This window comes from Eutrigla gurnardus, assembly GCF_963514095.1.
Source record: "Eutrigla gurnardus genome assembly, chromosome: 8".
Classification (NCBI taxonomy): domain Eukaryota; kingdom Metazoa; phylum Chordata; class Actinopteri; order Perciformes; family Triglidae; genus Eutrigla; species Eutrigla gurnardus.
The window spans coordinates 25,022,290-25,047,579 of record NC_139922.1 but is presented as its reverse complement, the minus strand read 5'-3'; the positions used below and the strand labels follow the sequence as shown (position 1 = coordinate 25,047,579).

The window sequence follows — 25,290 nt, the reverse complement described above, 5'->3', positions numbered from 1 at the left end:
TGAAAGCTACAGCAGTAAAACCAGCACACAGCCACACATGAACGAGGATGGGTACCAGCACACAGTGTGACTGATGAACACCGATGCTTGTTATGAATGGAAATCACCAATCACATAAAACATAAAAAGCAAAATCACATGGTAACACACGATGTGTCAAAACACACACAATAATATCAGCATCAGTCGAAGCGGAGGGTAAAGCGCAGGAGGAGGAAGGCGCTTAGAGACGGAGGGTGACGAGAGAGAAAAGGCAGCGTGAGAGCAAAAAGGATGGATCAGAGAGAGAGAGAGAGAGGGAGGTGAAGAAGTGAGAAACCCTGAATGGATGCTGAAAATGATGCTGCCCTCAGCCAATCAGAGCATCCGCATCCCCTCCTCCTTGCATCCGGGCTCTGTGATTGGCCAGCCGGAGCAGCACTCCAGAGATACAGAGAGAGAGAGAGAGAGAGAGAGAGGGCGAGTGACAGGAGGATAAGAAAGAAGAAGAAACTGTCAGATGAGGACGGCTCTGTCCTGCTCACCTCTATCTCTCTCTTTAAGTTCCTCAGTAGTCTCTCTACCTCTCTCGCCCCCCCTTCTCTTTCTCTCTCCGTCTCTTTGCTGCCATTCGTTCGCCCGTGTTGCTTTGTGCTTCCTGAGAAGAGAGAGAGAGTCACAGAGAGACAGAGAGCTTTAATGCGATGGACCTGCTGCCCACCGACCGCTATAACTGCTGCTGTTTACACCGCGGCATCATGGGAGCTGTAGTTTCCCGGGCAGCACAGCAGGAGGAGGACAGCTGATTAGCCGGGGATTGTGGGTTATCAGAGTTTGGAGATGTGAGCTGGTGGACGACCGAGGCTCATCACACTCTCTTTCTGCTCTCTCTCTCTCCTTCCTCTCCGCTGCAGCTTCCCTCGTCTTCTCTTCTCCTTCATCCCTCCATCTTTCTCCTCTTCTCATAAGTTGAAGCTGCTCCGGGAAAGTCAGAATGGGTTGTCGTCTCAGTCGGACCAAGGTGAGTGAACTTCTGCAGGTGTGTTTTAGAGAGAGGAGACGGGTAACACACACACACACACACAGACAACCCAGATAGTACCAGTGAACGCTAACAATAGCTGAGGGAAAAGCTCTGATGACTGAAGGCTACTATCTGTGTGTGTGTGTACAAAAGTGCTTTAATTGCATATGACGATTTAATGCATGCTTCTTCATAGAGGCTAAGCCCCGCCCCTTCCTGTCTCCACCATCCACATGCTGGAAAAAAACATTATTTGTCTCTTTCTCGTTACCTACATTTATTACATTTCTAATCCGCATGTTGCAGATTTGAGTCGAGATATTGCTAAGCGTTTATTGCTAATTGTTTCATTGCATTTACGTGGCAAAAAAAAATCTGCAACTAGAAAACAGAAGTCCTGATGCGTCTTACTGGAAGACCTGCAGCTGCGAGAGTTCAGAGTCGGAGATTGAAGCTAAAATAGTTCAAATTAAATTGCAGTAGCTAATTAAGCTCACTAAGTATATTTATAACAATATATGAATTTGTAGTGCACTTTTCATTCAAAGAATCTCAGAGTGCTTACAACAAAAAATAAAATAAAATAAAATAAACATAAACACATCACAAAGGGGGCGCAATTTAGCACTAAAAAAACGGTTTTCAGGACCACAATATGTAGAATTCAAATACTTTTCATTAAAATGTCACGGTCTAGACCTGAATCAAACACGACTGAATGCAAAGATACGTTCGTTTTCAGCTGGGTTCAGTTACTCTTTAGTTTATGGCCAAAGGGTATTTATTTTGTATTTATTCGAGTAAAGGCAAACACATTGTTCCGTTTAAAACTCTCAGATGTGTCCCCAGATAACATCTTGGACTTGAATGCAGGGCAGAAACTGATATTGATCTACTGATAGGACATTTCTTTTTAATTTTTTATCCCCAATGAATGAAAGCAGCAACAAGCGGAGCATGACTGCCAGCAGTGACTAATCTGCAGCAAAGCAAGCAGATCACTGTCAGAGGACAACTCGGTTCTCTGCTCTGTTATTCCGATCAAACGGCAACAGCGACAAATCACCAAGAGTGTGTGTCGGCTCCATCCGTCGCTGGGAGGTTTTTTTCTTGGAAAGTGTGTGTTTGTCCTCGTTACCGAGCTGCTCTCCTCGTCACGCCGCCGAGACACATCTCGGTAATTGATGTCTGTCGACGCTCGGAGACGAGAGCATTTCCACGCCACCTTTCTTTTGGCCGAACGCCTCGGTGAGCTCGTCTGGCCTCGGAGCCCGTTAGACACGCGGAGCCGAATAATCAGCAACGGCGATGGATGTTTTCTGGCACGTGTTCGTCTTTATTTATCCGGCTACACGTGTCAGAGGAGGGTTTTATCCTGGATGCTGCCATGCACGTAAACAAACACACACACACACACACACACACACACACACACACACACACACACACACTCTTGACAGAGCGATCATAACTGGATCTGATGGCTGCTGGAGGACGACAAGCATCACTGTTCATGTCCATCCGAGGCTTAGTGTGAGGACTGGACCACGGCCTCCGACCGAGGACCGGACCACGGCCTCCGACTGAGAACCGGATCATGGCCTCCGACCGGACCACGGCCTCCGACTGAGGACCGGACCACGGCCTCCAACCGACGACCCGGCGTATCCCAGGATTCATCAACGATTGGATTGTAAATCAACGTGGTTCGGTGGCGGGAGACGCAGCAGAATAAAAACTCTCTCATCCTGAAATATAAACCATGAAGCACATCCTCCATCACAATATCAAATAACGTGAATAAACTCTTAGCCGCATATCTTCCAAACATTCAGACATCAAAACGAAAACCTTCAGATGCACAAATCAGGAGAGAATCAACACTTCTTTCTCTCAGAAACACTCTCGCAAGATCTGGCAACTTGAACAGCCCTAGCTAACAGATTTATGTGATGGTATTTATAGCTGTTAGCTACGATGGCATATTATGAAAAAAAATGGAGCCGAGAGGGGGGGGGGGGGCAATATTCAGAGAAAAAAAGTCGCAAATTTGCAAGTTTATTATGATGCTAACAACCCCCAAGACCAGATGTTTGTCGTGGCTATGACAACAAGTGAAAGGCTACCGCTAGCATCTTAGCCCAACCGGCCTGATCAATAAAACCCCCAAGAACCCAAACTTGCGAGTTCATTACGATGCTAACAACCGGCATCTATGCTAGCTAGCTTCCCGTGAATGTACGTTAATTTATGTTTCTGATGAATCGAACACAACATGTGACAATGCCTCGTTAAGGTCCTTAGGGTGATGATGTGTTTATTGATCGGGGCGGTTGGGCTAAGTTGCTAGCGGTAGCTTTCATTTGTCAGACTTTTTTTCTCTGAATATTGCCCCCCTCTCTCGGCTACAGTGGCCCGAATATGCTGTCGTAGTTAGCTGTGTGAATATGCAACTGCTACCTTCAATGCAGCTGAATGAATGAATGAATGAATGAACTTTGAAAAAATGATTATATTAATATCCACCAGACCGGAACGCAGCATGTTCTCTTTGAAACAATACGCTGAAACTATAGAAATGCAAAAATTCATGATTCACAGTCTGTCATAATGATAACCTTCATAATAATAAAAATTATCCTTCTGAGACACTGATGAGCAAAGTTTCTATTATTATATTTACATCTACGGCTGACACTTCTGGATGCCGACAAAAGAAAACGTGACTCACTTTCACACCTGATGCCTGAAAACAACATCAGATTCAGAATCAGTTTGCCTAATAAGCATTCATGTCCTGTTGTTGATTATCTTACATACATTCATTTTTCATCAGATAATTCATGTAGATATGAAGCCAATCAAATCACTAACGCTCTCCGGTGTTAATACACTCAACAAAAATATAAACGCAACACTTTTGTTTTTGCTCCCATTTTTCATGAGATGGACTTAAAGATCTAAAATTCATTCCAGATACACAATATTACCATTTCTCTCAAACATTGTTCACAAATCTGTCTAAATGTGTGATAGTGAGCACTTCTGCTTTGCTGAGATAATCCATCCCACCTCACAGGTGTGCCACATCAAGATGCTGATCTGACATCATGATTAGTGCACAGGTGTACCTTATACTGCCCACAATAAAAGGCCACTCTGAAATGTGCAGTTTTGTCTCACAGCAAAATGCCACAGATGCCACAAGCATTGAGGGAGCGTGCAATTGGCATGCTGACAGCAGGAATGTCAACCAGATCTGTTGCTCGTGCATTGAATGTTCATTTCTCCACCATAAGCCGTCTCCAAAGGCGTTTCAGAGAATATGGCAGTACATCCAACCGGCCTCACAACCGCAGACCACGTGTAACCACACCAGCCCAGGACCTCCACATCCAGCAGGTTCACCTCCAAGATCGTCTGAGACCAGCCACTCAGACAGCTGCTGAAACAATTGGTTTGCATAACCAAACAATTTCTGCACAAACTGTCAGAAACCGTCTCAGGGAAGCTCAACTGCATGCTCGTCGTCCTCATCGGGGTCTTGACCTGACTCCAGCTCGTCGCCGTAACAGACTTGAGTGGGCAAATGCTCACATTCGATGGCGTCTGGCATGTTGGAGAGGTGTTCTCTTCACAGATGAATCTCGGTTTACATTGTTCAGGGCAGATGGCAGACAGCGTGTGTGGCGTCGTGTGGGTGAGCGCTTTGCTGATGTCAATGTTGTGGATCGAGTGGCCCATGGTGGTGGTGGGGTTATGGTATGGGCAGGCATCTGTTATGGACGAAGAACACAGGTGCATTTTATTGATGGCATTTTGAATGCACAGAGATACCGTGATGAGATCCTGAGGCCCATTGTTGTGCCATACATCCATGAACATCACCTCATGTTTCAGCAAGATAATGCACGGCCCCATGTTGCAAGGATCTGTACACAATTCTTGGAAGCTGAAAATGTCCCAGTTCTTGCATGGCCAGCATACTCACCGGACATGTCACCCATTGAGCATGTTTGGGATGTGCTTGACCGGCGTATACGACAGCGTGTACCAGTTCCCACTAATATCCAGCAACTTCGCACAGCCATTGAAGAGGAGTGGACCAACATTCCACAGGCCACAATTGACAATCTGATAAACTCTATGCGAAGAAGATGTGTTGCACTGCATGAGGCAAATGGTGGTCACACCAGATACTGACTGGTTCTGAGTCCCCAGACCCCCAATAAAGCAAAAAAATGCACATTTCAGGGTGGCCTTTTATTGTGGACAGTCTAAGGCACACCTGTGCACTAATCATGATGTCAGATCAGCATCTTGATGTGGCACACCTGTGAGGTGGGATGGATTATCTCAGCAAAGCAGAAGTGCTCACTATCACACATTTAGACTGATTTGTGAACAATGTTTGAGAGAAATGGTAATATTGTGTATCTGGAATGAATTTTAGATCTTTAAGTCCATCTCATGAAAAATGGGAGCAAAAACAAAAGTGTTGCGTTTATATTTTTGTTGAGTGTATATTTATATATATATATATATATATATATATATATATATATATATATATATATATATATATATATATATAATATTACACATGAATTCATATTTTCAGTGAATCTCAATAAAACATAAAAAGCAGCACATCAACTGCTGGACCTGGTCTACCTTACTTTAACACATAACTCAGGGGTCTTCAACGTTTTCAGGTCAAGGACCAAGGCCAAGGCCTATAGAGACCCAGTGGAGGGACCCCCAAGGCCTACAGAGACCCGGTGGAGGGACCCCTAAGGCCTATAGAGACCCGGTGGAGGGACCCCCAAGGCCTATAAAGACCTGGTGGAGGGACCCCCAAGACCTATAAAGACCTGGTTGAGGGACCCCCAAGGCCTTGAAGACCTGGTGGAGGGACCCCCTATTACATATTCTATAAAACTGTGTTCCTTATTGAACCAATAATAATGTGTAGTGCAGCCTATAGTTCATGTATAACAGTTCTTTGTAATGATGGATGGATACAATGCTAAGACATTAAAATAATAATTATTGACAGATTCATATTTTAATTATATTTTGGCATTTCAACATCACAATTTCTCAACATAATATTAAACAAACAGGAAGATTTATATTTGCTTAATATAGGTTGTATCCATGTTAATGTGTATTTTTGGACATATTTTAATTTTTGGAAGAAAAAAAGTTTGGGATCAAATAACTTCGGCGACCACCTGCAGTAACTCTGCGGACCCTCTAGGGGTCCCGGACCCCCTGTTGAAGATCTTTGACGTAATTAGTCTAAAATGATTCCTAGAAGTTCACGTAGGAGGTCTGGGTGGTGGACGGCTCAAAAAAAAAAACCCAAAACAGAGTTTTTCACCCTGGAGACAAATGTGAGTGTCCCGATGTGTCACTGAACCCGTGTGGTTTCGTGTGTGTAGTTCGTTAACCTCGTGTTTTAAACACCAACCGAACACCACACAGAAGGAAGTGTGCGTCTTCATTGTGTTGACCTGCTGAGAGAACGTGGGTCCATGTGGGTCTCACAGGGTCCCAGCATGACTTTACTTGGATGTGAAGATTGTTTTTTTAAAGATAAAAAGGCTCCTGGTGCGGTTTTGTGAAGCTTGCAGCCTCTGACACGATCGTTTCATTTTGCATGCTGACTGTGAGTTTGTGCCGAGGACGAGGAGTGTCGCGTTTTGCAGAGTTTTGCACTTTGAGTGAAAATTGAGTAAAAAAAAAAAAAAAAGCTGTGAGAGAATGAGAGAAAGGGATGCTCGAAGAGAGAGAGAGAGAGATCAGTCTGCGTTACTGTCAAAGTGCACTGGAGCGAAAACACACATCTCCAGGGAACAGCACATCACTCTGTGTGTGTGTGTGTGTGTGTGTGTGTGTGTGTGTGTGTTAGTGCATGTATGACTGTGTGTAGCAGGTTTCCACATGTATGAACTGGTGTGTTTATGTGAATCATCTTTCTGTATCTGTGTGCTTTGTGTTTGTGTGTGCGTGTTTGTGTGTGTGTGTGTGCATGTTTGTGTGTGTGTGTGGCCCCAGGCTGTGCACTGACAGTGTAAAGACTCCAGTTCTGGTCCAGGGGTGATACTGCTGCTGGATCCTGACCTACATCAGGCCGAGTCTCTCTAAACGTCGCTGCAGCTCAACTTTTCACAGGAGACGTTACGACTCAAACCGCCACAGTTACAGTTGCGTTGCCACGCCGACTCAGCAGACAGACAGACAGACAGACAGACAGGATGACAGAATGGTGACGCAGTTACTTTTTACATGTGAGAAGCTCTCGGGTTCTTCTGAGCTTCCTGCTGTAAACCAACATGATGGTGGATTCTCAGACTCTGGAAAACAACTTCCCCCGATGATTACGGACATTCTTTTTGCATTAGAAGTTTTCTCAAATGTTATGTTTAAATATGCAAATTAGCAACTCACTATAGTTTGTGATGTAATCGTTTTCGTGTTCAGGGACGCAAAAATAAAACGTCAGTGTGAAGACAATAAGAATCCTTTGTCATGGTGGATTAAACTCAACTGAGAGGTGGGGGGGGGGACAGGACTCAGACCACCAGACCGTGTTGGAGAGTCCCAGAGTGTTGTTGATGTTTTTCATGACGGTTTTCATAAACGTAATGATGGTTTTGTTGTCTAAACTCAACTGTACACAGTTATTTCAAAATCATAACCATGATGTTTTTCCTAAACTTTACGAAGAGGTTTAGTTGCTTATAATCTTTAATGTAGCGTAACGTCGTCCTGACTGACAAAAAAAAAATACATTAACAACTATACTTCCATTGAAAAACATCAGTTTGAAAGTAGTTTAAACAATGCAAAATGTGTGTCCATGCACACGAATCAGTAGATTTAAATGTTGCGATTGTTTCACAATGTGCTGTGAGACTGTGCTGTAATGTGACGTTATCTAACGGGAACTTTTGGTGAATTGACGACGAATCTACAGACGAATAGACAAATCAGTAAATTTAAATTTTGGTCTTGAAGAAGACTCATAATGGAAGATAAACTCACCAACATCTCTACATTGATGTACTGTTTGTTTGCACCACTGCTGAAGAAGAAGCTCGTCCAGTGTCCTACAACCTTAAAGTTTCACGCTGCAAACTTATTTGGTTGCACCCGTCCGACTGAGCCATATACAAGAAGTCATTAAGCAAAGTGAATGCTATTTTAAAATACTGCACAAGGAGGGTCAAGGGTCTGCAGAGTGTATCACTACAGCAGCTGTTTGCACTAATTAACTCACCTTCAGCCAGAATTTAACAGAAGCACTGATGGAGCTGCTGGTGAGCTGGAAAACACACGAACCTGCACAGTGCTGATCTCCAACTTATCATTTGTTTTTATATAAAAAAAGAGTGTGAATCATACGCCACATTATATAACACAATTGTACTCCCGAAAAATTTTAGAAACCACAAGAGCCGACTGACCTTGCATCGGAGGCGAAACTCCCACTTTCCCACTGTGCACGTATGCTGCCGTCCTCCTTCATGGATGCTACAGATAACACTTGAATGTTACACAGTAGAAAAGGGACGATATCTATCTACGTCTAATTATATCGCACATCTTTGAAACAATTGATGCTTCTTTGAGAAGTCATAAATATATATTCCTTTTCACAGATGGAGCCAAATTGCAGTAGTATGTTAAAAATATAACTACTACCAGGCTGCATGTGCATCTATAATATGTGCACATTTAATGTTTTTCTTATTTTATGGTCATTTCAAGGTTGGTCATGTGACTGGTACAAAAGAAAATGGCCAGTTGTTGTCGGTTGTTATGGTGACAACGGGCGTAATGAAATAGTAGTATTAAAGCATGATGGAATTAGCACGTTAGCTAACTAGCCACCTGTCTGTTTACCTAACTCCAATGGTTTAATGTTGCACTTGATACATAAAATGAGCCAAACAAAGTTGTCATAAGTTGTTATATTTTACTCATTTAACGGTACACATCTCTAATCCTATTTTATTTCCATGGTCCAAACTCTGATGTGTTGGTTTTTTTGCTCTCATCAGGCTAAGACCCGCGAACCTTCCCATCGCCGACACCGGGAGGAGCTGCACTTTGTGGACGAGTATGGCCAGCCAATAGCTATGCAGGTGGAGACAAGGAGGGGGCGGAGTCACAGGAGGCGGCGGTCTCATTGTGCAGTTGAGGGCAATGCCCCGACAGAAAGACACTGGGAGGCCCTGAGAGTTATGGGACTGATGGAGGTTGAGGGGGGCCAGGGAGACGGCTACAGTACAGGGTAGGTACTCTCCTGCAGGGCAGCTGATGGGGGGGGAGGGGTTCTAGATTAATTTGGGACAACGACAGAATAATGTCACCGGGTTGTCCTGGGTAAAGGCAGGTAAACACACATAGGCTTCTGAGTTTTTAGCCATTGCTTTTCTTATTTGTGTGAGTATTTAACATGTTTTAGTATTTTTACATTAAGTTGTTAAGTCGTTTTGAGTAAATGCAAGCAAATAAAGAAAACAATAGTAATGCCAGTACTACAAATAATTATAGAAGACTACAGTTGCATCCACAAAACACAAGCATATCTGCGTGAATATATTGGCAATCGCCAGGTGTACCATTTGAGCACATTGCCCAACCCTACATTGCAACGTGGTAGAGAGGATTTAATTTTGCTAGGCGGAATAAATATTGTCAATTAGATCATACTTAACTAGATTTAAGGAGAATGAAAGAAAGAAAAGGTTAATCTCTGGTTGGTTGGGAGAGGGGTACAAAATTGGAAGTTTTGTAAGACTTTGGAACCATGTTAAAAGTTTGGGATTAGGGTAAAATATTGTAATTGGGGTTAAATGAGTAAGAGTGGGGTAAAAACTTGGACAAGGGAATAATTTTGGAAATGTCAGGAATGTTTGGAACTAGTGTCAAAGTTCCCCATGGTTAAAAGATTTTGGGATCAGGGTGTAACGTGTAAAAACAGAGAAGAAGTTCGGTAGACGGGTAAGAATTTCGGAATGGGTGACAACAGCTAGGAGTGCTGTAGACGCTTGGGAGTGGTCTGACGTTTACAGGCGGTAGTGAAAGGTATGAAAAGAAGACTTCTACTTCAGCCTATTGATGACTCAAATGGAGGGACAACACTTTTAACTCGAGGGTTCAGTTTGCAAGGTCAGCATGATGTTGCATTGGGTCTCTTGTTGCTCTGATAAATATTCATGAGTGGAAGGTCGTTCTGCTGACACAGCTGTGAGGGCAAAACTGTGATTAAACATGTGGATGAAGAAGAAGAATTATTTGAGAGGAATTAACATATTATGGATCGTACCATTTGCAGTCATGCACATCTGAACAATACATATACCTACATTCTCTCTCCCTTATGAATTCACTTTGATATCACCTCCTTACACGATATGACCCAATCATTTCCTCTACACAGGCCTTACTATGGTCACATGACCATGTCACCTGACCTGTACTCCACCAATAGTCACATGATGATGTCGCCTGATGTCTATCCTCCCAATGGCTACCTGCCCCACTCATCCAATGACCAGCAGCTGGGAAACAACTACCTCCCCAGTGTCTCCTACAGCTTAGATCACCTGGACAGACTGGACTACCAGGTGATTTATTCTGAATTCATTGTGTCCTTATTTGTTCTACGGATAACTGTTATGTGCTATAAAAGTTATTCTGATCTCTTTTCATCTATTCCAGGGTCCAGAAATGTTGCCCTACCAGCCTAACTCAGAGAGCTGTCTGATTGGCTGCTACAACACAGAAGAGACTGAGGCAAATCATTTCCCCAGACAGGTCGCTAATTTCAGTGATTTGCATCACTGCTGTTTTACTCTTTCTGCACCTCATAAGCTGATTTGATGCATCCTTTGCACTTTAAATCAATTCAAATCATCTCTTTCTGTCTTTTCAGTCCGACTATCGGCCTCCTTGGCAGTCTGATCGACTTCTGGGATACCTTCCCCTCAGTGAGCTCGACAGTGGGCTGGGATGTGGCCCAGACAGCCCACACCACCGTTTGGCACTCTCCGAGGCCGAGACGGACGCTATGTCATCACTGCCAGGTCACACCCCTTCCTCCCAAGGCTCCTCCTCTTCCTCCGAGTCCCTAATCTCCTCAGAGCCCAGTGACTCCGGGTTCCACAGCGTCAGCACTGGGGAGCACAGACGCCTGCATAAGATTCATGGGAGCCACGCCCACCGTCAAACTCACCATCTCCGCTCCAGCCATTCCCCTAGAGAGCAGAGAGGACGCTGGGATTTGGAGTCTATCCCTGAGACGACTCCGATGACTCACTCTGGAGTGCCTCAGGCATCCCGCTGCACTGTGGGTAACAGCACGACCACAACGGTCCACTTCCACAGAGCTGAGAGGAGTCCGACCTTACCTCGCCACCGCTCACCGCCTTCCCCTTCCATGGGTCAGTAAAGATCTGCATATCATTCCCTTACACTATCAATCCTATGCCATATAGAGAGGCTTCCGGTGTTCCTCATCAGATGATATTTCGGAAAAAATGTACTTCGTTGTGTATACTCGTGCTCATGTGACAGTGGTGTAGTTAGTTTATAGCCTTACGTTAGCTTTTTACTTCTGGCAATCGCATTCACCATTCAGAATCATAAAAGTGGTGTTTATTTGGGAAGATTAGCTTGCTGAACAAAATGTCTAGGTATCAAAAAATGTTGTTTGCCACAGAGCACATTTTACTGCAATGGTCCAAAATGGTGCAAGACAGGAGTGCCCCCGCCAGGTGGGCAGCAGCACAGGAAAACAATGGTGTTGTGGCGATGCAGGAATGGCTAAATGGAGATTCATGTGGACCTGATTATTACTTTTTGTCTGCAGGTTGTCGTACTGAGCCCTGCCAGCGGAGGGCGCTGTGGTTGGAACAGCAGCAGGGAGCAGCCAGCATGGTCGAGGCTCCAGGGCGGAGTCAAACAATAACAGACTTGAGTGAAGGACAGCGCCCCCGCAGGGCCAGTCACCCCAACATGGCCGATCCAGACACGCTGAGAAACAGTCTCCACAAGAGCAAACCAGCAACAGCCAGCAGTACAATGGGGCCCAGGAGCAGGGCCAGTTATCCCAGTAACTGGCCCCCCACCGGTCACATCAGCTTAGACAGAACCAGTCTGACCAATCATCAGAATGCATTGAGACACAGCCAGGGCATGAGCCGGAGCAGAGAGGAGTCCCTCTCTAAGAGTCCTGGATCTGGCTCCAGTGGAGCGTCGGACTGGCGTGGCTTTCAGACCCTCGGGAATCAGCCCCACGGTCATAAAGTTTCCTCGGTTCCCTTCTACAGCACGCTGGGAGCCCCGCACCACAACCCTCACTCTCCACCCTCCCCCCGCTCCAGACTGTCCAATCAGAAGTCAGTCAGGAACCAGCTGCTCAGAGCGCGAGCGTACCGATTGGCCAGAGAACGCAGCGAGGTGACAACCGACGAGGAGGTGCGAGGAGACGGGGAGAGGCATGGCGAGGAGGACGGCGAAGACGGCCGGTGGGCGGGGCGATACTGGAACCGGACGGAAAGGAGACGGCACCTTGCGTTGTCGCGGCAACACAGAGAGAGGAGAGGAGGAGGCGGGGAGGAGCAGGCAGGGGGACAGCAGGGGGCGCTGTCATCTCAGACTGTGCTGGAGCTGAGCCACATGAAGCAGAACCGACTGAGGAACAGCAAGCTGCTTGATGATTGGACGACTGTGGAGGAGCTGCTGACTCACGGGACGCGAGTGGAGAGCGACAGTCAGCTGTGTCCCAGCCCTCTGCTATCGGTTACTACTGTCTGACCGGGAAAACGCACAAAGGAAGCGTTTGCACAAAGCCACCCAGTCTTGGGGAGGACCACCGGTCCTGGTTTCCTCACACCAGAAGTTAACGGCTGATTATCATTAAGACAACGATGATTGGTCACTTGGAGGGTTTGGCGTTAGTTCGTCCTGTGATTACTTACAGACTCAGTCTTACACTCTTCAAGAAAGCTCAGCTACCTTCTTCTAGCTACCGTACTTCTCAGTACGCCAGATAAAGATTTAGTATGTCCAATGCAGTATGCCAAAAATACCAGCATGTTTTTCAAGATGATCTGACCCAAAAAACAGTGCTGTACTATGTACTTTGTAAGGGCAGCTGCAGTATGTACTACAAGTAAAAAAGTAAACTCAGAAAAGAAAAAGTTGAGACGACCTAAAGCATTCAACAAAGGCATATCGTTTCGTAAGAAATGGCTACAAAGGAATCAACCACACAGTCGATTAAGAACCAAAACAAAGAATAAAAGGGGCCAAAAGTTCCAGAGTTGGTGTTTACCCTCAGTGGGGTTGGCAATATAGCGTTTACTTGCATTACGACTATGAAATGTCAAAAATAATGTATATTATGTGCTTAAAAAATGGGCCACAATCTTAGTGCATCTGGATCTCTGGAGTGGGGTTATTTACTGTCGGATAGGATAGTTTAGACTAGAGCCGAAATGATTCTTCAAATGGGTGAAAAAGGATCAGAACAATGAGACCAAAGCTTTGACTGGGACTCCAAGACTACAAACAGAAGTGTACAGCGAACTTACCGACCCTGGAGAAAGACTGAATCTGGTCCGAGAACACTCCGAGAGCATCTGGTCTGCCTGCTATAGAAATGAGTTTCTGCAGGTTTGGACACTAACCAGCTGCATGAGCTTCAGACTCAGTGACGGACTCGCTGGATGGACCAGCGGGACTCTTCACACACCAGACCACCAGCGACCGGTCGTGTTGCCTTGTGTAAAAAGTGTCTCCATCTCCTTTTTCTGCTTTTTGCTGCCTTTGTTTTCCGTCTCTGTGCCATGAAATGTGAAGGTTGGCGGCGAGCTGGTAAGAGGACATCAGCACTTTTATGATTCCTGAATCCTCTGAGTCGCCGTTGTTCCTTCTCAGTCCGGTTTCTCTGGGTGGTTTACCGTCTAAATCCCAAACAGACTTGCAGTGTAAATGAACGAGACGCTGTAGATAGGAAGTCTCCATGCAACTGGGTTTCTAGATGGGAAGACTTTGAGTCAGTTCCCAGTACTCTACTACGTTTTGTTATTACAGCAGTAGAAGTGGATTAAGACACAAAATCACTCAAATGATCTTTAAAGGAATCATTCAACGATAGTTGGAGAGGTTTTATAGCCAATGTCATGGTTACCCTAACACTGTTAGCTGGAGGAAAGTGACAACACATTAAAATGCTGTGTTTTTTTAGGTGCTAGAATTGATCTCGTATACATTTTAAGGTGATAAACTGTGATTTCAAGGAGCTACAATATCGGCGAGGTGTTTCAGGGATGCTACTAGCTTAGCATTCTGCTAACCTCCTCATGGTTCCATGGCTGCTGAGCTACAGCAGGATATAAACTATTGGAGAGATGAAGAGATGACACCCGGCTGCTGGGCTTTAACCAGTGTAGCACCAAAGCATGGTGGTAGGTAGCAAACCAGCTAGCCTGCTAATTCAACCATGCTTTCATGCTACACTGGTTGCAGAATGGGGGGACCTCAGCAGTGGGCTGCTAGGAGACTACTTTGCCACTAATGACCGGGGTTTAAAACACAGAGAAATCCAGGTTTTATTTTTCCCAACACGTCCCGTCAGATTCTTTAAAAATCCCCCCAAGGAGTCCGTCAGTAAATATCTGTTATCTTGTCACGTACACGCTAGAAACCAACCTGGGACCCGGAGATCGGGGTAAAAGGTCACGATGTCATAATGTGTCAAAGCGTTCAATGCAATTTTTGTTAAAAAAAAAATACGAAAAATGTTAATTTATTTTCATATTCTTGAAAATAAATTAGAGGTTTGGAGAGAAAGAAATCCTGAAGAGAGGGCTGGACTCGTCAAATGAATACATTGAAGAATTTGATTTAAGAATGTGTGTGTGTGTGTGCTAGAGAGAATATAATGTTTGATACTAACTTGTTAGTAGTTTTTAGCCAAAGATATTGTGTAACTTTGGTTTGTGGACAATCTTAGAACAACTATCACTGTACGACGTAAAAGTATATTTTATAATCATATTAGTTTTTTATATACATCCTCCTTTACTTTGCCTTCGGTAGATTCGATTCTTGCTTTTCACCGACGTCCCGCCGTGCAAGTGAACATGCGTAGATGTTAGCGTTAGCATAAAGAAGCTTTATTATTACAGCGTAAACCTAGCATGCTAACTCCTGATTAGTACGGAACAAAACATTTCAATTGTTGCCTAAAGTGTCATAAGTGCAGATGTTATTGTATCCTGTATCTTTTGTTTTAAAAAACATATGAGAGGAAGCTCTTAAACACGCACACTGGAACAGCTGAGACACTAAACACAATGAAATGAGTAAATTTCAGAGCCAGTACTTTATCACTTGTGCTTGAGTAAAGAAGTAGAATCAGTACTTCTACTTTTACCAGTGTATTCCTGAACATATGTATCTGTACTTCTACTTTTACCAGAGAATTTCTGAACACACGACCTCATATAATCTAATGTGATGAATTAAACTAGTGGCTAATAGAGAAACTCCCATTCTCAAAAATAAAGGGAAAAAAAGAAAAAAAGTAAATATTATGAAAATGTGAAGTTGAGCTGAAATAAAAATGCTTTTAAAACCCTTTTAGATCACGTCCCCGGTCATAAAAAGCCAATTTTTTTAATGATCTCAATATCAATTTTTTTTTTGTTCCTGTGAAACAAAAATATGAGCTGGTACCAACCAATGACATCATTACATCCATCAACCAATCAGTGCGAGAGAATCCAATCAGCGTTATGCCGTCCTGCCTCCTGACATCCTGTTTCACTCAGAAATACGTCACTGTATGAAGATAGAGTCTCTGGAAACAGAAGGCACCTGAGATACAGGTCTTCAGGTGGATCTGGTCCTGGATCTGTTGATTTTAGCACAGTGTCCAATAGTCAGAGGTCCAGTTGTGGGACTATGTCCTTCAGTCCGACATGCTCAGGTTTGTGTCTGTACGACGTCATGGAGGGAGTTTGTGTGTGTGTGTGTGTGATGACACAGGAAGGGACTGTTTCCTGCACCCTGTGACCTCATGATGTACCAACTCTGAATCATGAGGTTTCTGACGGACGAGCAATCATGTAAAACAGTGTCAGTAAACTGATTTAAGCATCCTTGTTGTGAGTTTATCTTTCTGTTGTCAAGCTCCGGAAACACCGGCTCCTACATCTCCCAGAATGCACCAGGGCAATTCAAGCTCTGCAGTTTCAGTCTGTAACGCAGCCTTCCTGCCGTTGTCTTTTCTGAGCTTGAACCGAAATAACCGAAATTACATCATGATGACATCATCAGGGTAACCACACCCACGACTTTCACTCCATCCAGTGTAAAAGTGTAAACGAGGGCTGAAGTCTAACTTTTGGCATAACTTTTGTTTTACTGCACAATGCGGTCATCTTTCTATATGAAACCAATGGAACGCGGAGATGTTGCCTCATTGTCTACAGAAAGAAGATCCCTGTGGTCGGTTATTTTCTTAATGATCGTTGAGGAACGCTTTAATTATCTTTGGGGGAAAAAAATCACCAAATATTTAATTTCTTAGAATTTTCATCCATCCATCGTCTAACACTTATCCTGCATTCAGGGTCGTGGGGGGCTGGAGCCGATCCCAGCTGACATTGGGCGAAGGCAGGGTACACCCTCTTGCCACCCGGGACCCTCTTGCTGTGAGGCGACAGTGCTACCCACTACACCCCCGTGCAGCCTTCTTAAAATTTTCTTCGAATAAAATGACCTTGAGAGAACAGTAAATATCCATTTTCATAAATAAGTATCTGTCCATACATCATTCTCCATAGAGGTTGATTTCATTTTCAGCTGACATTCGGGTTGTCACGGTAACACTTTCTGGATTAAACAATCAACTCACTTGGAATTTATTAAACGGACGTTTGACAGTGACAGCTTATCAGGCTACGTAAGAATTATTAATATTCATTTTGTGTTGATCTCCTTGAATATTTGAACAACACCAATAATGTGTAAAGGATGAGGAATATTATGGGCTTTCTTCTGAATTACGGCTGAAATCTGTATGAAGATTTAATTATATTTACAGTCAACAATGTCCAGTTATTTTTTTATTAATTAATTAATTAATAATAAAGCCAACACTGTCAGCCATGTTGACTCTCCAGGCCTGCTCTGTGACCGTTGCCATGGCGACCGGTGTTTCCACGTCAGCTGATCTGTCAGCTCTTGGCCTTGTCACCATGGTGATGTTTTGTGGAGGATGATGGGACTTATTTCCAGCTCACGCTTACTTGTCAGCCTGTGCAGAGAGAAGCAGCAGCAGCTGATCTCTGAGATCTGGTCTCAGGTCTGAGATCTGAGCTCAGGTCTGGTCGCACCGTCGACAGGATCTACTTGATCCTCCGTCTGCGTGACGTAATAAAAAAAAAAACCTCAACTCCGAGGAGCCTCATGTTGTTTTTGTACGCGAAAGTGAAGTGCGTCATCGCTCCACTGTGGAGCTGCAAAACGGCGACCTCTGCTGGCCGCCAGGTGGAACTACATTACAGGTGAAAGTGAGCGACACTAAATAGAAAGAAAGGAACAGCAAAAAGGTCACGGTTGACTGAAAATGTGACGCCTCTTTTTGTTCAAAATGGATGTCACCATGATGTTGACTAATTATTAATATTATTAATTAAAATGTGTCTCCAGTTCTGAGATTGGGTTCTGATCTAATAAACAATTTATATTATTGGTACAGATGGTTATATAAAAAGTAACCAGCTAAGTGCAAACATGAAGAAATAATGAAAGAGAAAAGCTGAATTTGTACAAATTTATTGCATAAAATAGAGTTGAAAATATACTGGTATATTGCTGTATGAAGCACGTCTGATATATTTCCACTGGGAGGAAGTGAAACGTCAAGTAAATGAGTTTGAGTTCGGTTCACAACAAACCCAAAACAAAAAGCAAGATCATTTTGTAGATGAAATGAATGAAATGAACTCATTGTGAAATTAAGAAGTTGTTTTTCAAATAAAAAACCCCACTAAAAATGCCTTTTCAAACAATAAAAATATGAAGATTTCTCATCGTGTAAACTTTTATTCAGAGTAAAAACACACCAAAAAAAGAGCATGCAGCATTTAAATGAAAGCACTTAAAAAAGGCCACAGCTCAAAGATGTAAATATAATTTTTTGGGAGAAAAAAAAAAAGATGTTCAAGAAATACAAATGTAATGTAACTAAACATTTAGTAAAATGAATAAATATGAAATTTAAATGACAACGGACATAAAAAAAATACCTAAAATAAAAACAAAACATTGACATTTTTGTAATTTGACAACAAATGCAACTTTGTATTAAATAGGGGGGCCGTTTATGAAAATGAGGGGGATCAAAACATGTAATATTTTCACCAACTAGATTTTTAACAGGAAGGGGCGGGGCTTAGTCTCTATATATAAATGCAGCCATTTATGATTAAATGCCGTTTAAAATGCCCGACGCATATTCACCCAACTTTCTCCTAAACTGTGGGCTGAGTTCTCAGTGGAATAAAAGCTGAATATGACATGATCATGATGATGATTAGTGTTACTGGGCATCGTGTTTGTCGTGCTTTAGGCCGTCCACGTGACACCTGAACCAGAACTACGTTACGGAGACTGTTTCCAGTCAGCAGCTTGTATGTGATCACAGGATTAGAGCACAAATCTGAACATGTGCATAATCTCAAATAATCTGCCAGATTCATCGCTCTCTAATGTCCAATTCACACCAAACACAAAGCTGATTATTATTCTTGCAAAATTTGCATCATTCACCTATTAGCTCCTGTCTAGAAGACCTTATTTGGAGTGTTGTTGTTAGCGTAGCCTAGCACCCATCAAACCAGAATCCATTCAGAAAACCAGCGTTTTAGAAGTAGTTATCTTGTGGTCTTGCAGACAGACCTAACAAAGCATGACTCAGCACTTTTTACTGATCACCATCATTATGGAGATATTTCAACATCCTTTTCATCTGGTTATTGATATTAAATCACAGATAAATACTTTATTCTGGTTCCTCCAGCTGTGGTAAACCAGCCCACATGGGTCTAGATCCAATGAAATCCAGCTCTGGATGATGTCATGATGATGTTATGAACATAGAGACAGGGCGGCGTTTGGTGTGAACTCAGCATTAGTTTCCCCTGTGTGAAGTCATTAATGTGCTACCGACTTCCTCTCTTCCCTTATTAAATCACTCGTTTGCTAAAATCAAATCTTTTATCCCTTATCGTCGTCTCCAGGACCCCAGACATCGGGACCAAATCCACACAAAGACAAAGAAAAAACAGCAACAACATAAAGCTACAGATTGCATGCTGAAGTAGTGAGTAAAAGTGATGATGTAATGCCTCTTTAACGTTGTAATATGACACAAAAAAGCCTCATCTAAACTGTTTCACTTTGTGTAAACACCCCAAGACTGAATTATGATTCAACAAAAGTGCAACAGAATGTTTCCTCACATCTGAAAGTGAGATATCCAGTAAATAGTCCGCATTCAGAAACATTCTGAGAATAGTTTCATAAAGAAAAGTGCTATAAAAAGGGTCGATCATCAAGAACTGATGAGTTGATGATCGCTGTTTGTTTTGTTCGTATTTCAGTCTGGCCGCTGGTTTCACGTTATCCCACTGACCAGCAGGTGGCAGCAATGCAACAGGAAACAGAGCAATATACCGATAAAAGCAGGGAAGAAGAAGACGTAGTCTCCATCCTCTGCGTCCCAATAATCATAATGTCATAATATTCAATATGCAGCATGTCCCAATACATAGTAGGTAAAATAACCTGCAGCATCCGGTCGCATTCTGCAGAACGCAACGATGCTGAACGCAGCAGATATCTGTGCAAGGGGTCAAAGTTCAAGGTGCCATGGTTACGAGGAAACTGTATTACAACTTAATTTACCCCAAATATTCGTTTTTTACAAATTTATTTTTCCAATTAATACATCATAATGTGTGACAACGCCTCGTTAAGGGTGACGATGATGTGCGGTTTGACACTTTATAAACTCGCAAATTTGGCCATAATTTAAAATTTTTTCTACTTAAAAATAATTCTGGTAAAGTCGGACAGTTTTCAGTTTAGTTTGAAATTAAATTGGGATCTTTCTCTCTAAGCTTGTAGCCAAAATTAGAATGACAACAATAAACTCACACAAATAAAGAAATTTACAGCCCAAACCTTTCCTCACCGGCACTTAAACCAGAATCACAGGAGGGAAACCTTTAAGACCAGAACGTTTCTGTCTCTCAGGGCTTCCGTAGTTATTTCTCATAACCTGGCAAATATATTTCCTCTTTTGAAACTTTTTTCCTAATTGTATTCCGACTTTCCCCCCGTAATTATTTCCACTTCTATTCTCTAGATTGAACCGTTCTTCCTCACCGTGGCGGCAGCTCTAGCCCTCGCTCTCGCTCTCCTGCAGGATGTGTTTGACCAGAAACTCTTTAATGGTGGGCTGATTGTCCACTAGCCCCGCCCCCTGCTCCTCCAGCTGCTGCAGAAGCTCCTCCCACCGACGCTTGTCCCTCCCCGTCTGCCACGACAGCCGAACCACCACCCGCAGCAAGGGCAGCAGGAGGGGGTGTGGCCTGTCATGGTGCTGCGGCGACGCGTCGGGCTTTTCAGTCGGGGGGCGGGGTTTGTCTTGGAGTGGGAGGGGCCTGTCATCAGTGTCCTCGCTCCCAGCGGGCGTGAGGACACGGAGGGCGTCGTCACAGTGATCCCGGGCCTCCTCCAGCTGGTCCACTTCCTGGAAGCAGCTCGACAGCCCCACCAAGGTGAAGAACCAATGGGAGGAGGCCGGGGGAGGGGCATGAGCCTGGTTGTCATAGTAACCAGCCCAGCCCAGTTTGTGTTGCAGTCTCTTGGCGTTGAGCAGCGGACCCAAGGCCTCCTGGTAGCGTCCCACCCTCAACGAGACACAAAAACCTCATTTATTCTGGATCTGGTTCAACTGGTTACTGTCACTTTAAATGGAGGCGTTCAGGCTCTCTGCCCAACGGAGGACATCAGAGCACCACAACACAACTTCCACGGTATGCTTTCATCTTTACGTCATAGTCAAATAAAACTCTTCTCTCTTATTTGTCGGCTACATGAATTATTAATTCATTATTATTTTTATATTTACTCCATGTAAACATTTTTTTTTTTTTTACTAGAGAACTAAATAGCATTCATTTAACTCCGGCATTAATCATTCACTTAAGAATTGTATAGTATTTTTCATACCATAATATATATATTGTAGAATATGTTAATTATTTTTTGTGCAAAGGTTGATCAGTGATTTTATAAAATAACCTCCTGATTATGTTACTATTTTATTGTTGTTAAGGTATTTCATTTATAGTGTTACGACTGGAGAACGTCTCGTGAAGGACGTCTCCTGGAACCGGGTTCCTGTTGGTTACCTGATGAGCAGCTGTCCCGTCTGCAGGTCGCTCAGGTAGAAGAACTGTCGCACACACAGCGCCGCCCGCAGGCCAGACAGGGAACACAGGTGAGACAGGTACTGCTCAAACGCTCGGCTCCGCTTGGCGATCGTCTCCGCCGTGAAGTTCCTGCGCAGCTTCTTGCCTGCGGAGAGACCAAACAGGAAGTGGTCAAGTTTGTGTTGTAAACATAATCACATAACCTCAAAATATAGACGACTTTTTAAATAATGAAGAAATACATTTTAATGTGTTATTCCATCACATTTCCTGACGAGAATTGAGAATTCTACTTACGTGGGAAACAGACACGCTCCATCTGGTCTCCGTGGTTACGGCGCAGCGTGGCGTGGAGCCGCTGGAAGTCGGAGTACCGGCGGGTGATGATGGCTGGCGTCTTGTCGCTGCCGCCGGACTGGATCACGTGGATGGTGTACAGCTGGAATGAGACAACATGAAGACTTTCACATCCACGCAGGGACACACGTGAAAGCTCAGGCAGGGTTCCTCCACCTTCTCCAGAGTCAAACTCAAGCACTTTATTCTAAATCCAAGCACTTTTCAACACTTGAATGTTAGTGTGGTGTTTTCAAGGATTTCCAGCACCCACAAAGAGCAGGTTGAGGTGCTGCATTTTTTTTCCGCAAAAGAGCGGATTTCTATTAACATTTTTTTTCTATCAAAGAACAAAGTAATAGTTCATCGGAATATGAAAATGAATATTCGAATGTGTCCGGTCTCACCACGTATTTGGAGGAGCCGTCGTGCACGGTGCTGGCGTCGGTCACCTCAAACAACAGGTTGTCGGCCGGCTGCTTCCCCGCGGAGGCGGGACTTCCTCCTCCGAGTCCTCGCAGGCTCCTCCAGCTCTCCTGCAGCTGCCGCGTGAGCAGGAAGGACGCTGACGGGCCCACCGGAGACGCATCCACGGGACTGGCGTCTACGAGAGAGGGGGGAGACCAGGGTCAGGTGACCAGGGTCAGGTGACTAGGAGGCATTTAGTGCCGTTAATCTACCCAAGTCTGATGTGACTGTAATAGATTAGTGAGTATTTAATGACGCGTATAGCAGAACGCCATCTCACCCGTGCTGCTGAGCCCCTCCTCCATCGACTCTCCCAGGAAGTCCGAGTCACTGTCCAGCCCCGACCCGTCGCCCTCGCCTCCTTCCTCCGCTCCTCCTCCACCGGCGCTGTCGAAGCACAGCATCCCTCCGAGTCGATCGGTCACGCACTCCTCTTCCTCCTCGAGCTCCGCCTCCCAGCTGTCCTCTTTGAATGCTTCCTCGTCCTCCTGTCCACCTGCAGCCGCTTCCTGCTCGGGTCCCGCCCCCTGACCATCTTTAAACAGCGAGCGCTTCAGACGGTCGAGAAGCCGAGACGCCATGACGCCGCCGCCAGCCACTGCAAAATGGGGGGGGAGGGGCCTAAAGAGACAACAGGGGAACAGTTACAACGCAGCAGCTAAAGGCTCAATAATCATCAACGCATCAGATGAGTCGGCTCCATCTCCTTCCTCAGCTATCTATCTATCCATCCATCCATCCATCCAGCTAACCAGCTAACCATCTATCTAACCAGCTAACCATCTACATCCCACACCGACCCGGCGGTGGGCCGACCCAGCTCCGGTTACCGAGGCCCGACGGCCTTTCCGAATGGAAACCATGTCACACATTAATAATGCAGCGGCTTCCCTAAGTCATGGCATGAGATGTTATTGTCCTCTAAACAACCAACATGATGTTTGGAGACAGCTTTTTACAGAAGGACCACAAATGAAAGGAAAACTAATTCCACTAACAGATCCACAGAAATATAATCACCAACTATTTTCATCATCTGTTCATCATCAAAAATCATTTTTTCATGCAGAAATGTCAGAAAATGCTGTTTTCAGTCCCTCAAATATGGAGATCTTCTTTTCTCTGTGTTATATCATATGAATACAACACACATTTCAAGTTGTCACAGCCATCTCTATGTGTCTCTATGAATATAAAGCACCCTGTAATATGTAGATTTATTTTATATTAAGTATATTTATATCTTAATGTCATTTTTTGTTTTTAGCTGTATGTCTATTTCTGTACATTGATTATGTGTGTGTTTACATACTTAATAAAAATAAAAAATACCCCCCCCCCCAAAAAAGGAAGAAGCGAGAGAAGAAGAAGTAGGACTTTACGAGGCGTCCGTGAAGGTAGCGCACTGATCGGTTGAGTAGGAGAGCTGCTTATTAAGATAATAACTTTAATGGTGATCGTAAACACACGGTTTGAATTGAATGTGGAAATAACGGTTCGTACCGTTAGCTCAAGTTAGCGAACAAGCTTACAACTCTCTTTAAAATCTCAGCTAAACGTTAGCTACAGTTAGCACTCCCAGGGGTGGGGGGGGGGGGGGTTTGGACAGCCCACCCGCCGCTTGAAGCTCACTAACTCACCTTCAGCACGGTACATTTAAAAGTTTAAATCTCTTCAACCGGCCGTTTTTTAAAGTCCCGTTCTGTTGCGCGGCTAAGGGCTAAAAAAAAACCCGCGTCACCGCGAAGTTAGCACACGAGCTAACAAGTTAGTTAGGGAGAGTTTATCTCGATGACTCACCCTGGGCTTGAAGCCGACCGTCTCCCCCTCCCGTCAGTCCATGTCAGCGGCGAAGTGTGGCGGTCGAAGCTCCGGTGGAGGACCTCAACGCCGTTCCTCTGCGGTGTGGTCGTCGGCGTGGACAGTCAGTAGCAGCGGCGGCACAGCCGACTCTATCCTGGAACTATTCCCCCGCCGCTGCCCGCAGGAGGATGAGGGGGAGGTGGGAGGAGGGGGGACCCGGGGTGGATGTGGGACAGCAGCCATATAAGGGCAGTGCAGTGCTCCAGAGCGGCCGGCAGGGGCGGTGAAGGACGCTTTCACACGGAGGTCCTACATTAGTTGTTTTTCTTTTTTTCCCCCCCTTTATTGAACATACCACAAACATACACAAGTAGAGGAAAACACATACCATACAACAATCCTTCAGGAGAAAAAAACTAAAGAAAACAAAACAGAAAAGGTTGGATTCATACAAAGTAAACATTGTTCAATTCAATTTTATAAGTGGGAGCATCAAAATATAGCCTACAACCAAAAGTACTCCGAATGGTGCATACTATAACTAAAGTCCAAATAAACAATAAAAAAAGTTAGAAATAAAAAAGGCAAAAATCATAAATATAAAAAAGAAATTCACAATAAATTAAATACGAATTAAAAAAAATATGTCGGATTTTTTTTTAAATGAAAATAGTTGTATGGTGTGTAAACACTTTGTCAATGTACAAAGGTTTACAGTAGAATATATGATAAAGTAAGCATATTCTTTTTTACACTTTACAATATATATTCCCACATAAAAAGTACAAAATTGGGATATTATTAAACACAATCATGTATAATATATTATTGGATTATTATCATTGATAGATTAATGCAAGTATCACTGTATTGCAGCTGGTAAAAGTTATGAAAATGACGTCTTGTGTTTTGTTGGACGTGTTGAAACAGGAGTTTAATGGCTGTGGGAAAATGTTGAGCAAGCAGGCTTCGTCCTGTTCTTCCACTTCGTCATCATGTGATATTAGTGAGTTGAAAAATCTTTTTTAAATTGATTACTACCTGTTGTCTTCAACATGTCAGAGAAAGAAGAGATCCTGACCCCTCGACCACTGGGAGCTGTCTCATGAAGAAGTGTCTTTTCCCACAGTGGTTGAACGCAGC

The 25,290-nt window shown here is 44.0% G+C and overlaps 2 protein-coding genes across 3 annotated transcripts; one reads left to right on the top strand and one right to left on the bottom strand.

The window, feature by feature from the left end:
* The first annotated feature begins 651 nt into the window (after nt 1–651).
* Nucleotides 652–15,688, top strand: LOC311017507 (uncharacterized protein). The gene is made up of 6 exons (XM_084015895.1): nt 652–1,000; nt 9,076–9,308; nt 10,461–10,647; nt 10,742–10,837; nt 10,956–11,463; nt 11,892–15,688. Exons 1-6 carry the CDS (start codon nt 974–976, stop codon nt 12,836–12,838), a joined length of 1,998 nt encoding a protein of 665 aa, XP_083872021.1. The 5' UTR covers nt 652–973; the 3' UTR covers nt 12,839–15,688.
* Nucleotides 15,689–17,862: 2,174 nt separating this feature from the next.
* snx21 (sorting nexin family member 21) lies at nt 17,863–24,516 on the bottom strand. Of its 2 annotated transcripts, XR_014597635.1 has the most exons (7): nt 24,145–24,516; nt 22,625–22,965; nt 22,284–22,480; nt 21,838–21,979; nt 21,520–21,685; nt 20,175–21,015; nt 17,863–20,143 (listed from the first exon to the last, which is right to left on the bottom strand). XR_014597635.1 is itself a non-coding variant. In XM_084015896.1 (6 exons), exons 2-6 carry the CDS (start codon nt 22,923–22,925, stop codon nt 20,502–20,504), a joined length of 1,320 nt encoding a protein of 439 aa, XP_083872022.1. In that variant the 5' UTR covers nt 22,926–22,965; nt 24,145–24,516; the 3' UTR covers nt 17,863–20,501. The 2 variants fall into 2 exon arrangements, 1 of the variants encoding a protein (XP_083872022.1); XM_084015896.1 differs by having other exon boundaries at nt 17,863–21,015.
* Between the last annotated feature and the right edge of the window lie 774 nt (nt 24,517–25,290).

Excerpts from the sequence above, each read along its gene's own strand:
- snx21 (XM_084015896.1), bottom strand. The coding sequence starts at position 22,925 with ATGGCGTCTCGGCTTCTCGACCGTCTGAAGCGCTCGCTGTTTAAAGAT. Across the intron at positions 22,481-22,624 it reads GGAGGGGCTCAGCAGCACGG|ACGCCAGTCCCGTGGATGCG; the intron begins GTGAGATGGCGT and ends CCTCTCTCGTAG. Across the intron at positions 21,980-22,283 it reads ACGGCTCCTCCAAATACGTG|CTGTACACCATCCACGTGAT; the intron begins GTGAGACCGGAC and ends GTCTCATTCCAG.
- LOC311017507 (XM_084015895.1), top strand. The coding sequence starts at position 974 with ATGGGTTGTCGTCTCAGTCGGACCAAG. Across the intron at positions 1,001-9,075 it reads GTCGTCTCAGTCGGACCAAG|GCTAAGACCCGCGAACCTTC; the intron begins GTGAGTGAACTT and ends TGCTCTCATCAG. Across the intron at positions 10,648-10,741 it reads TGGACAGACTGGACTACCAG|GGTCCAGAAATGTTGCCCTA; the intron begins GTGATTTATTCT and ends CATCTATTCCAG.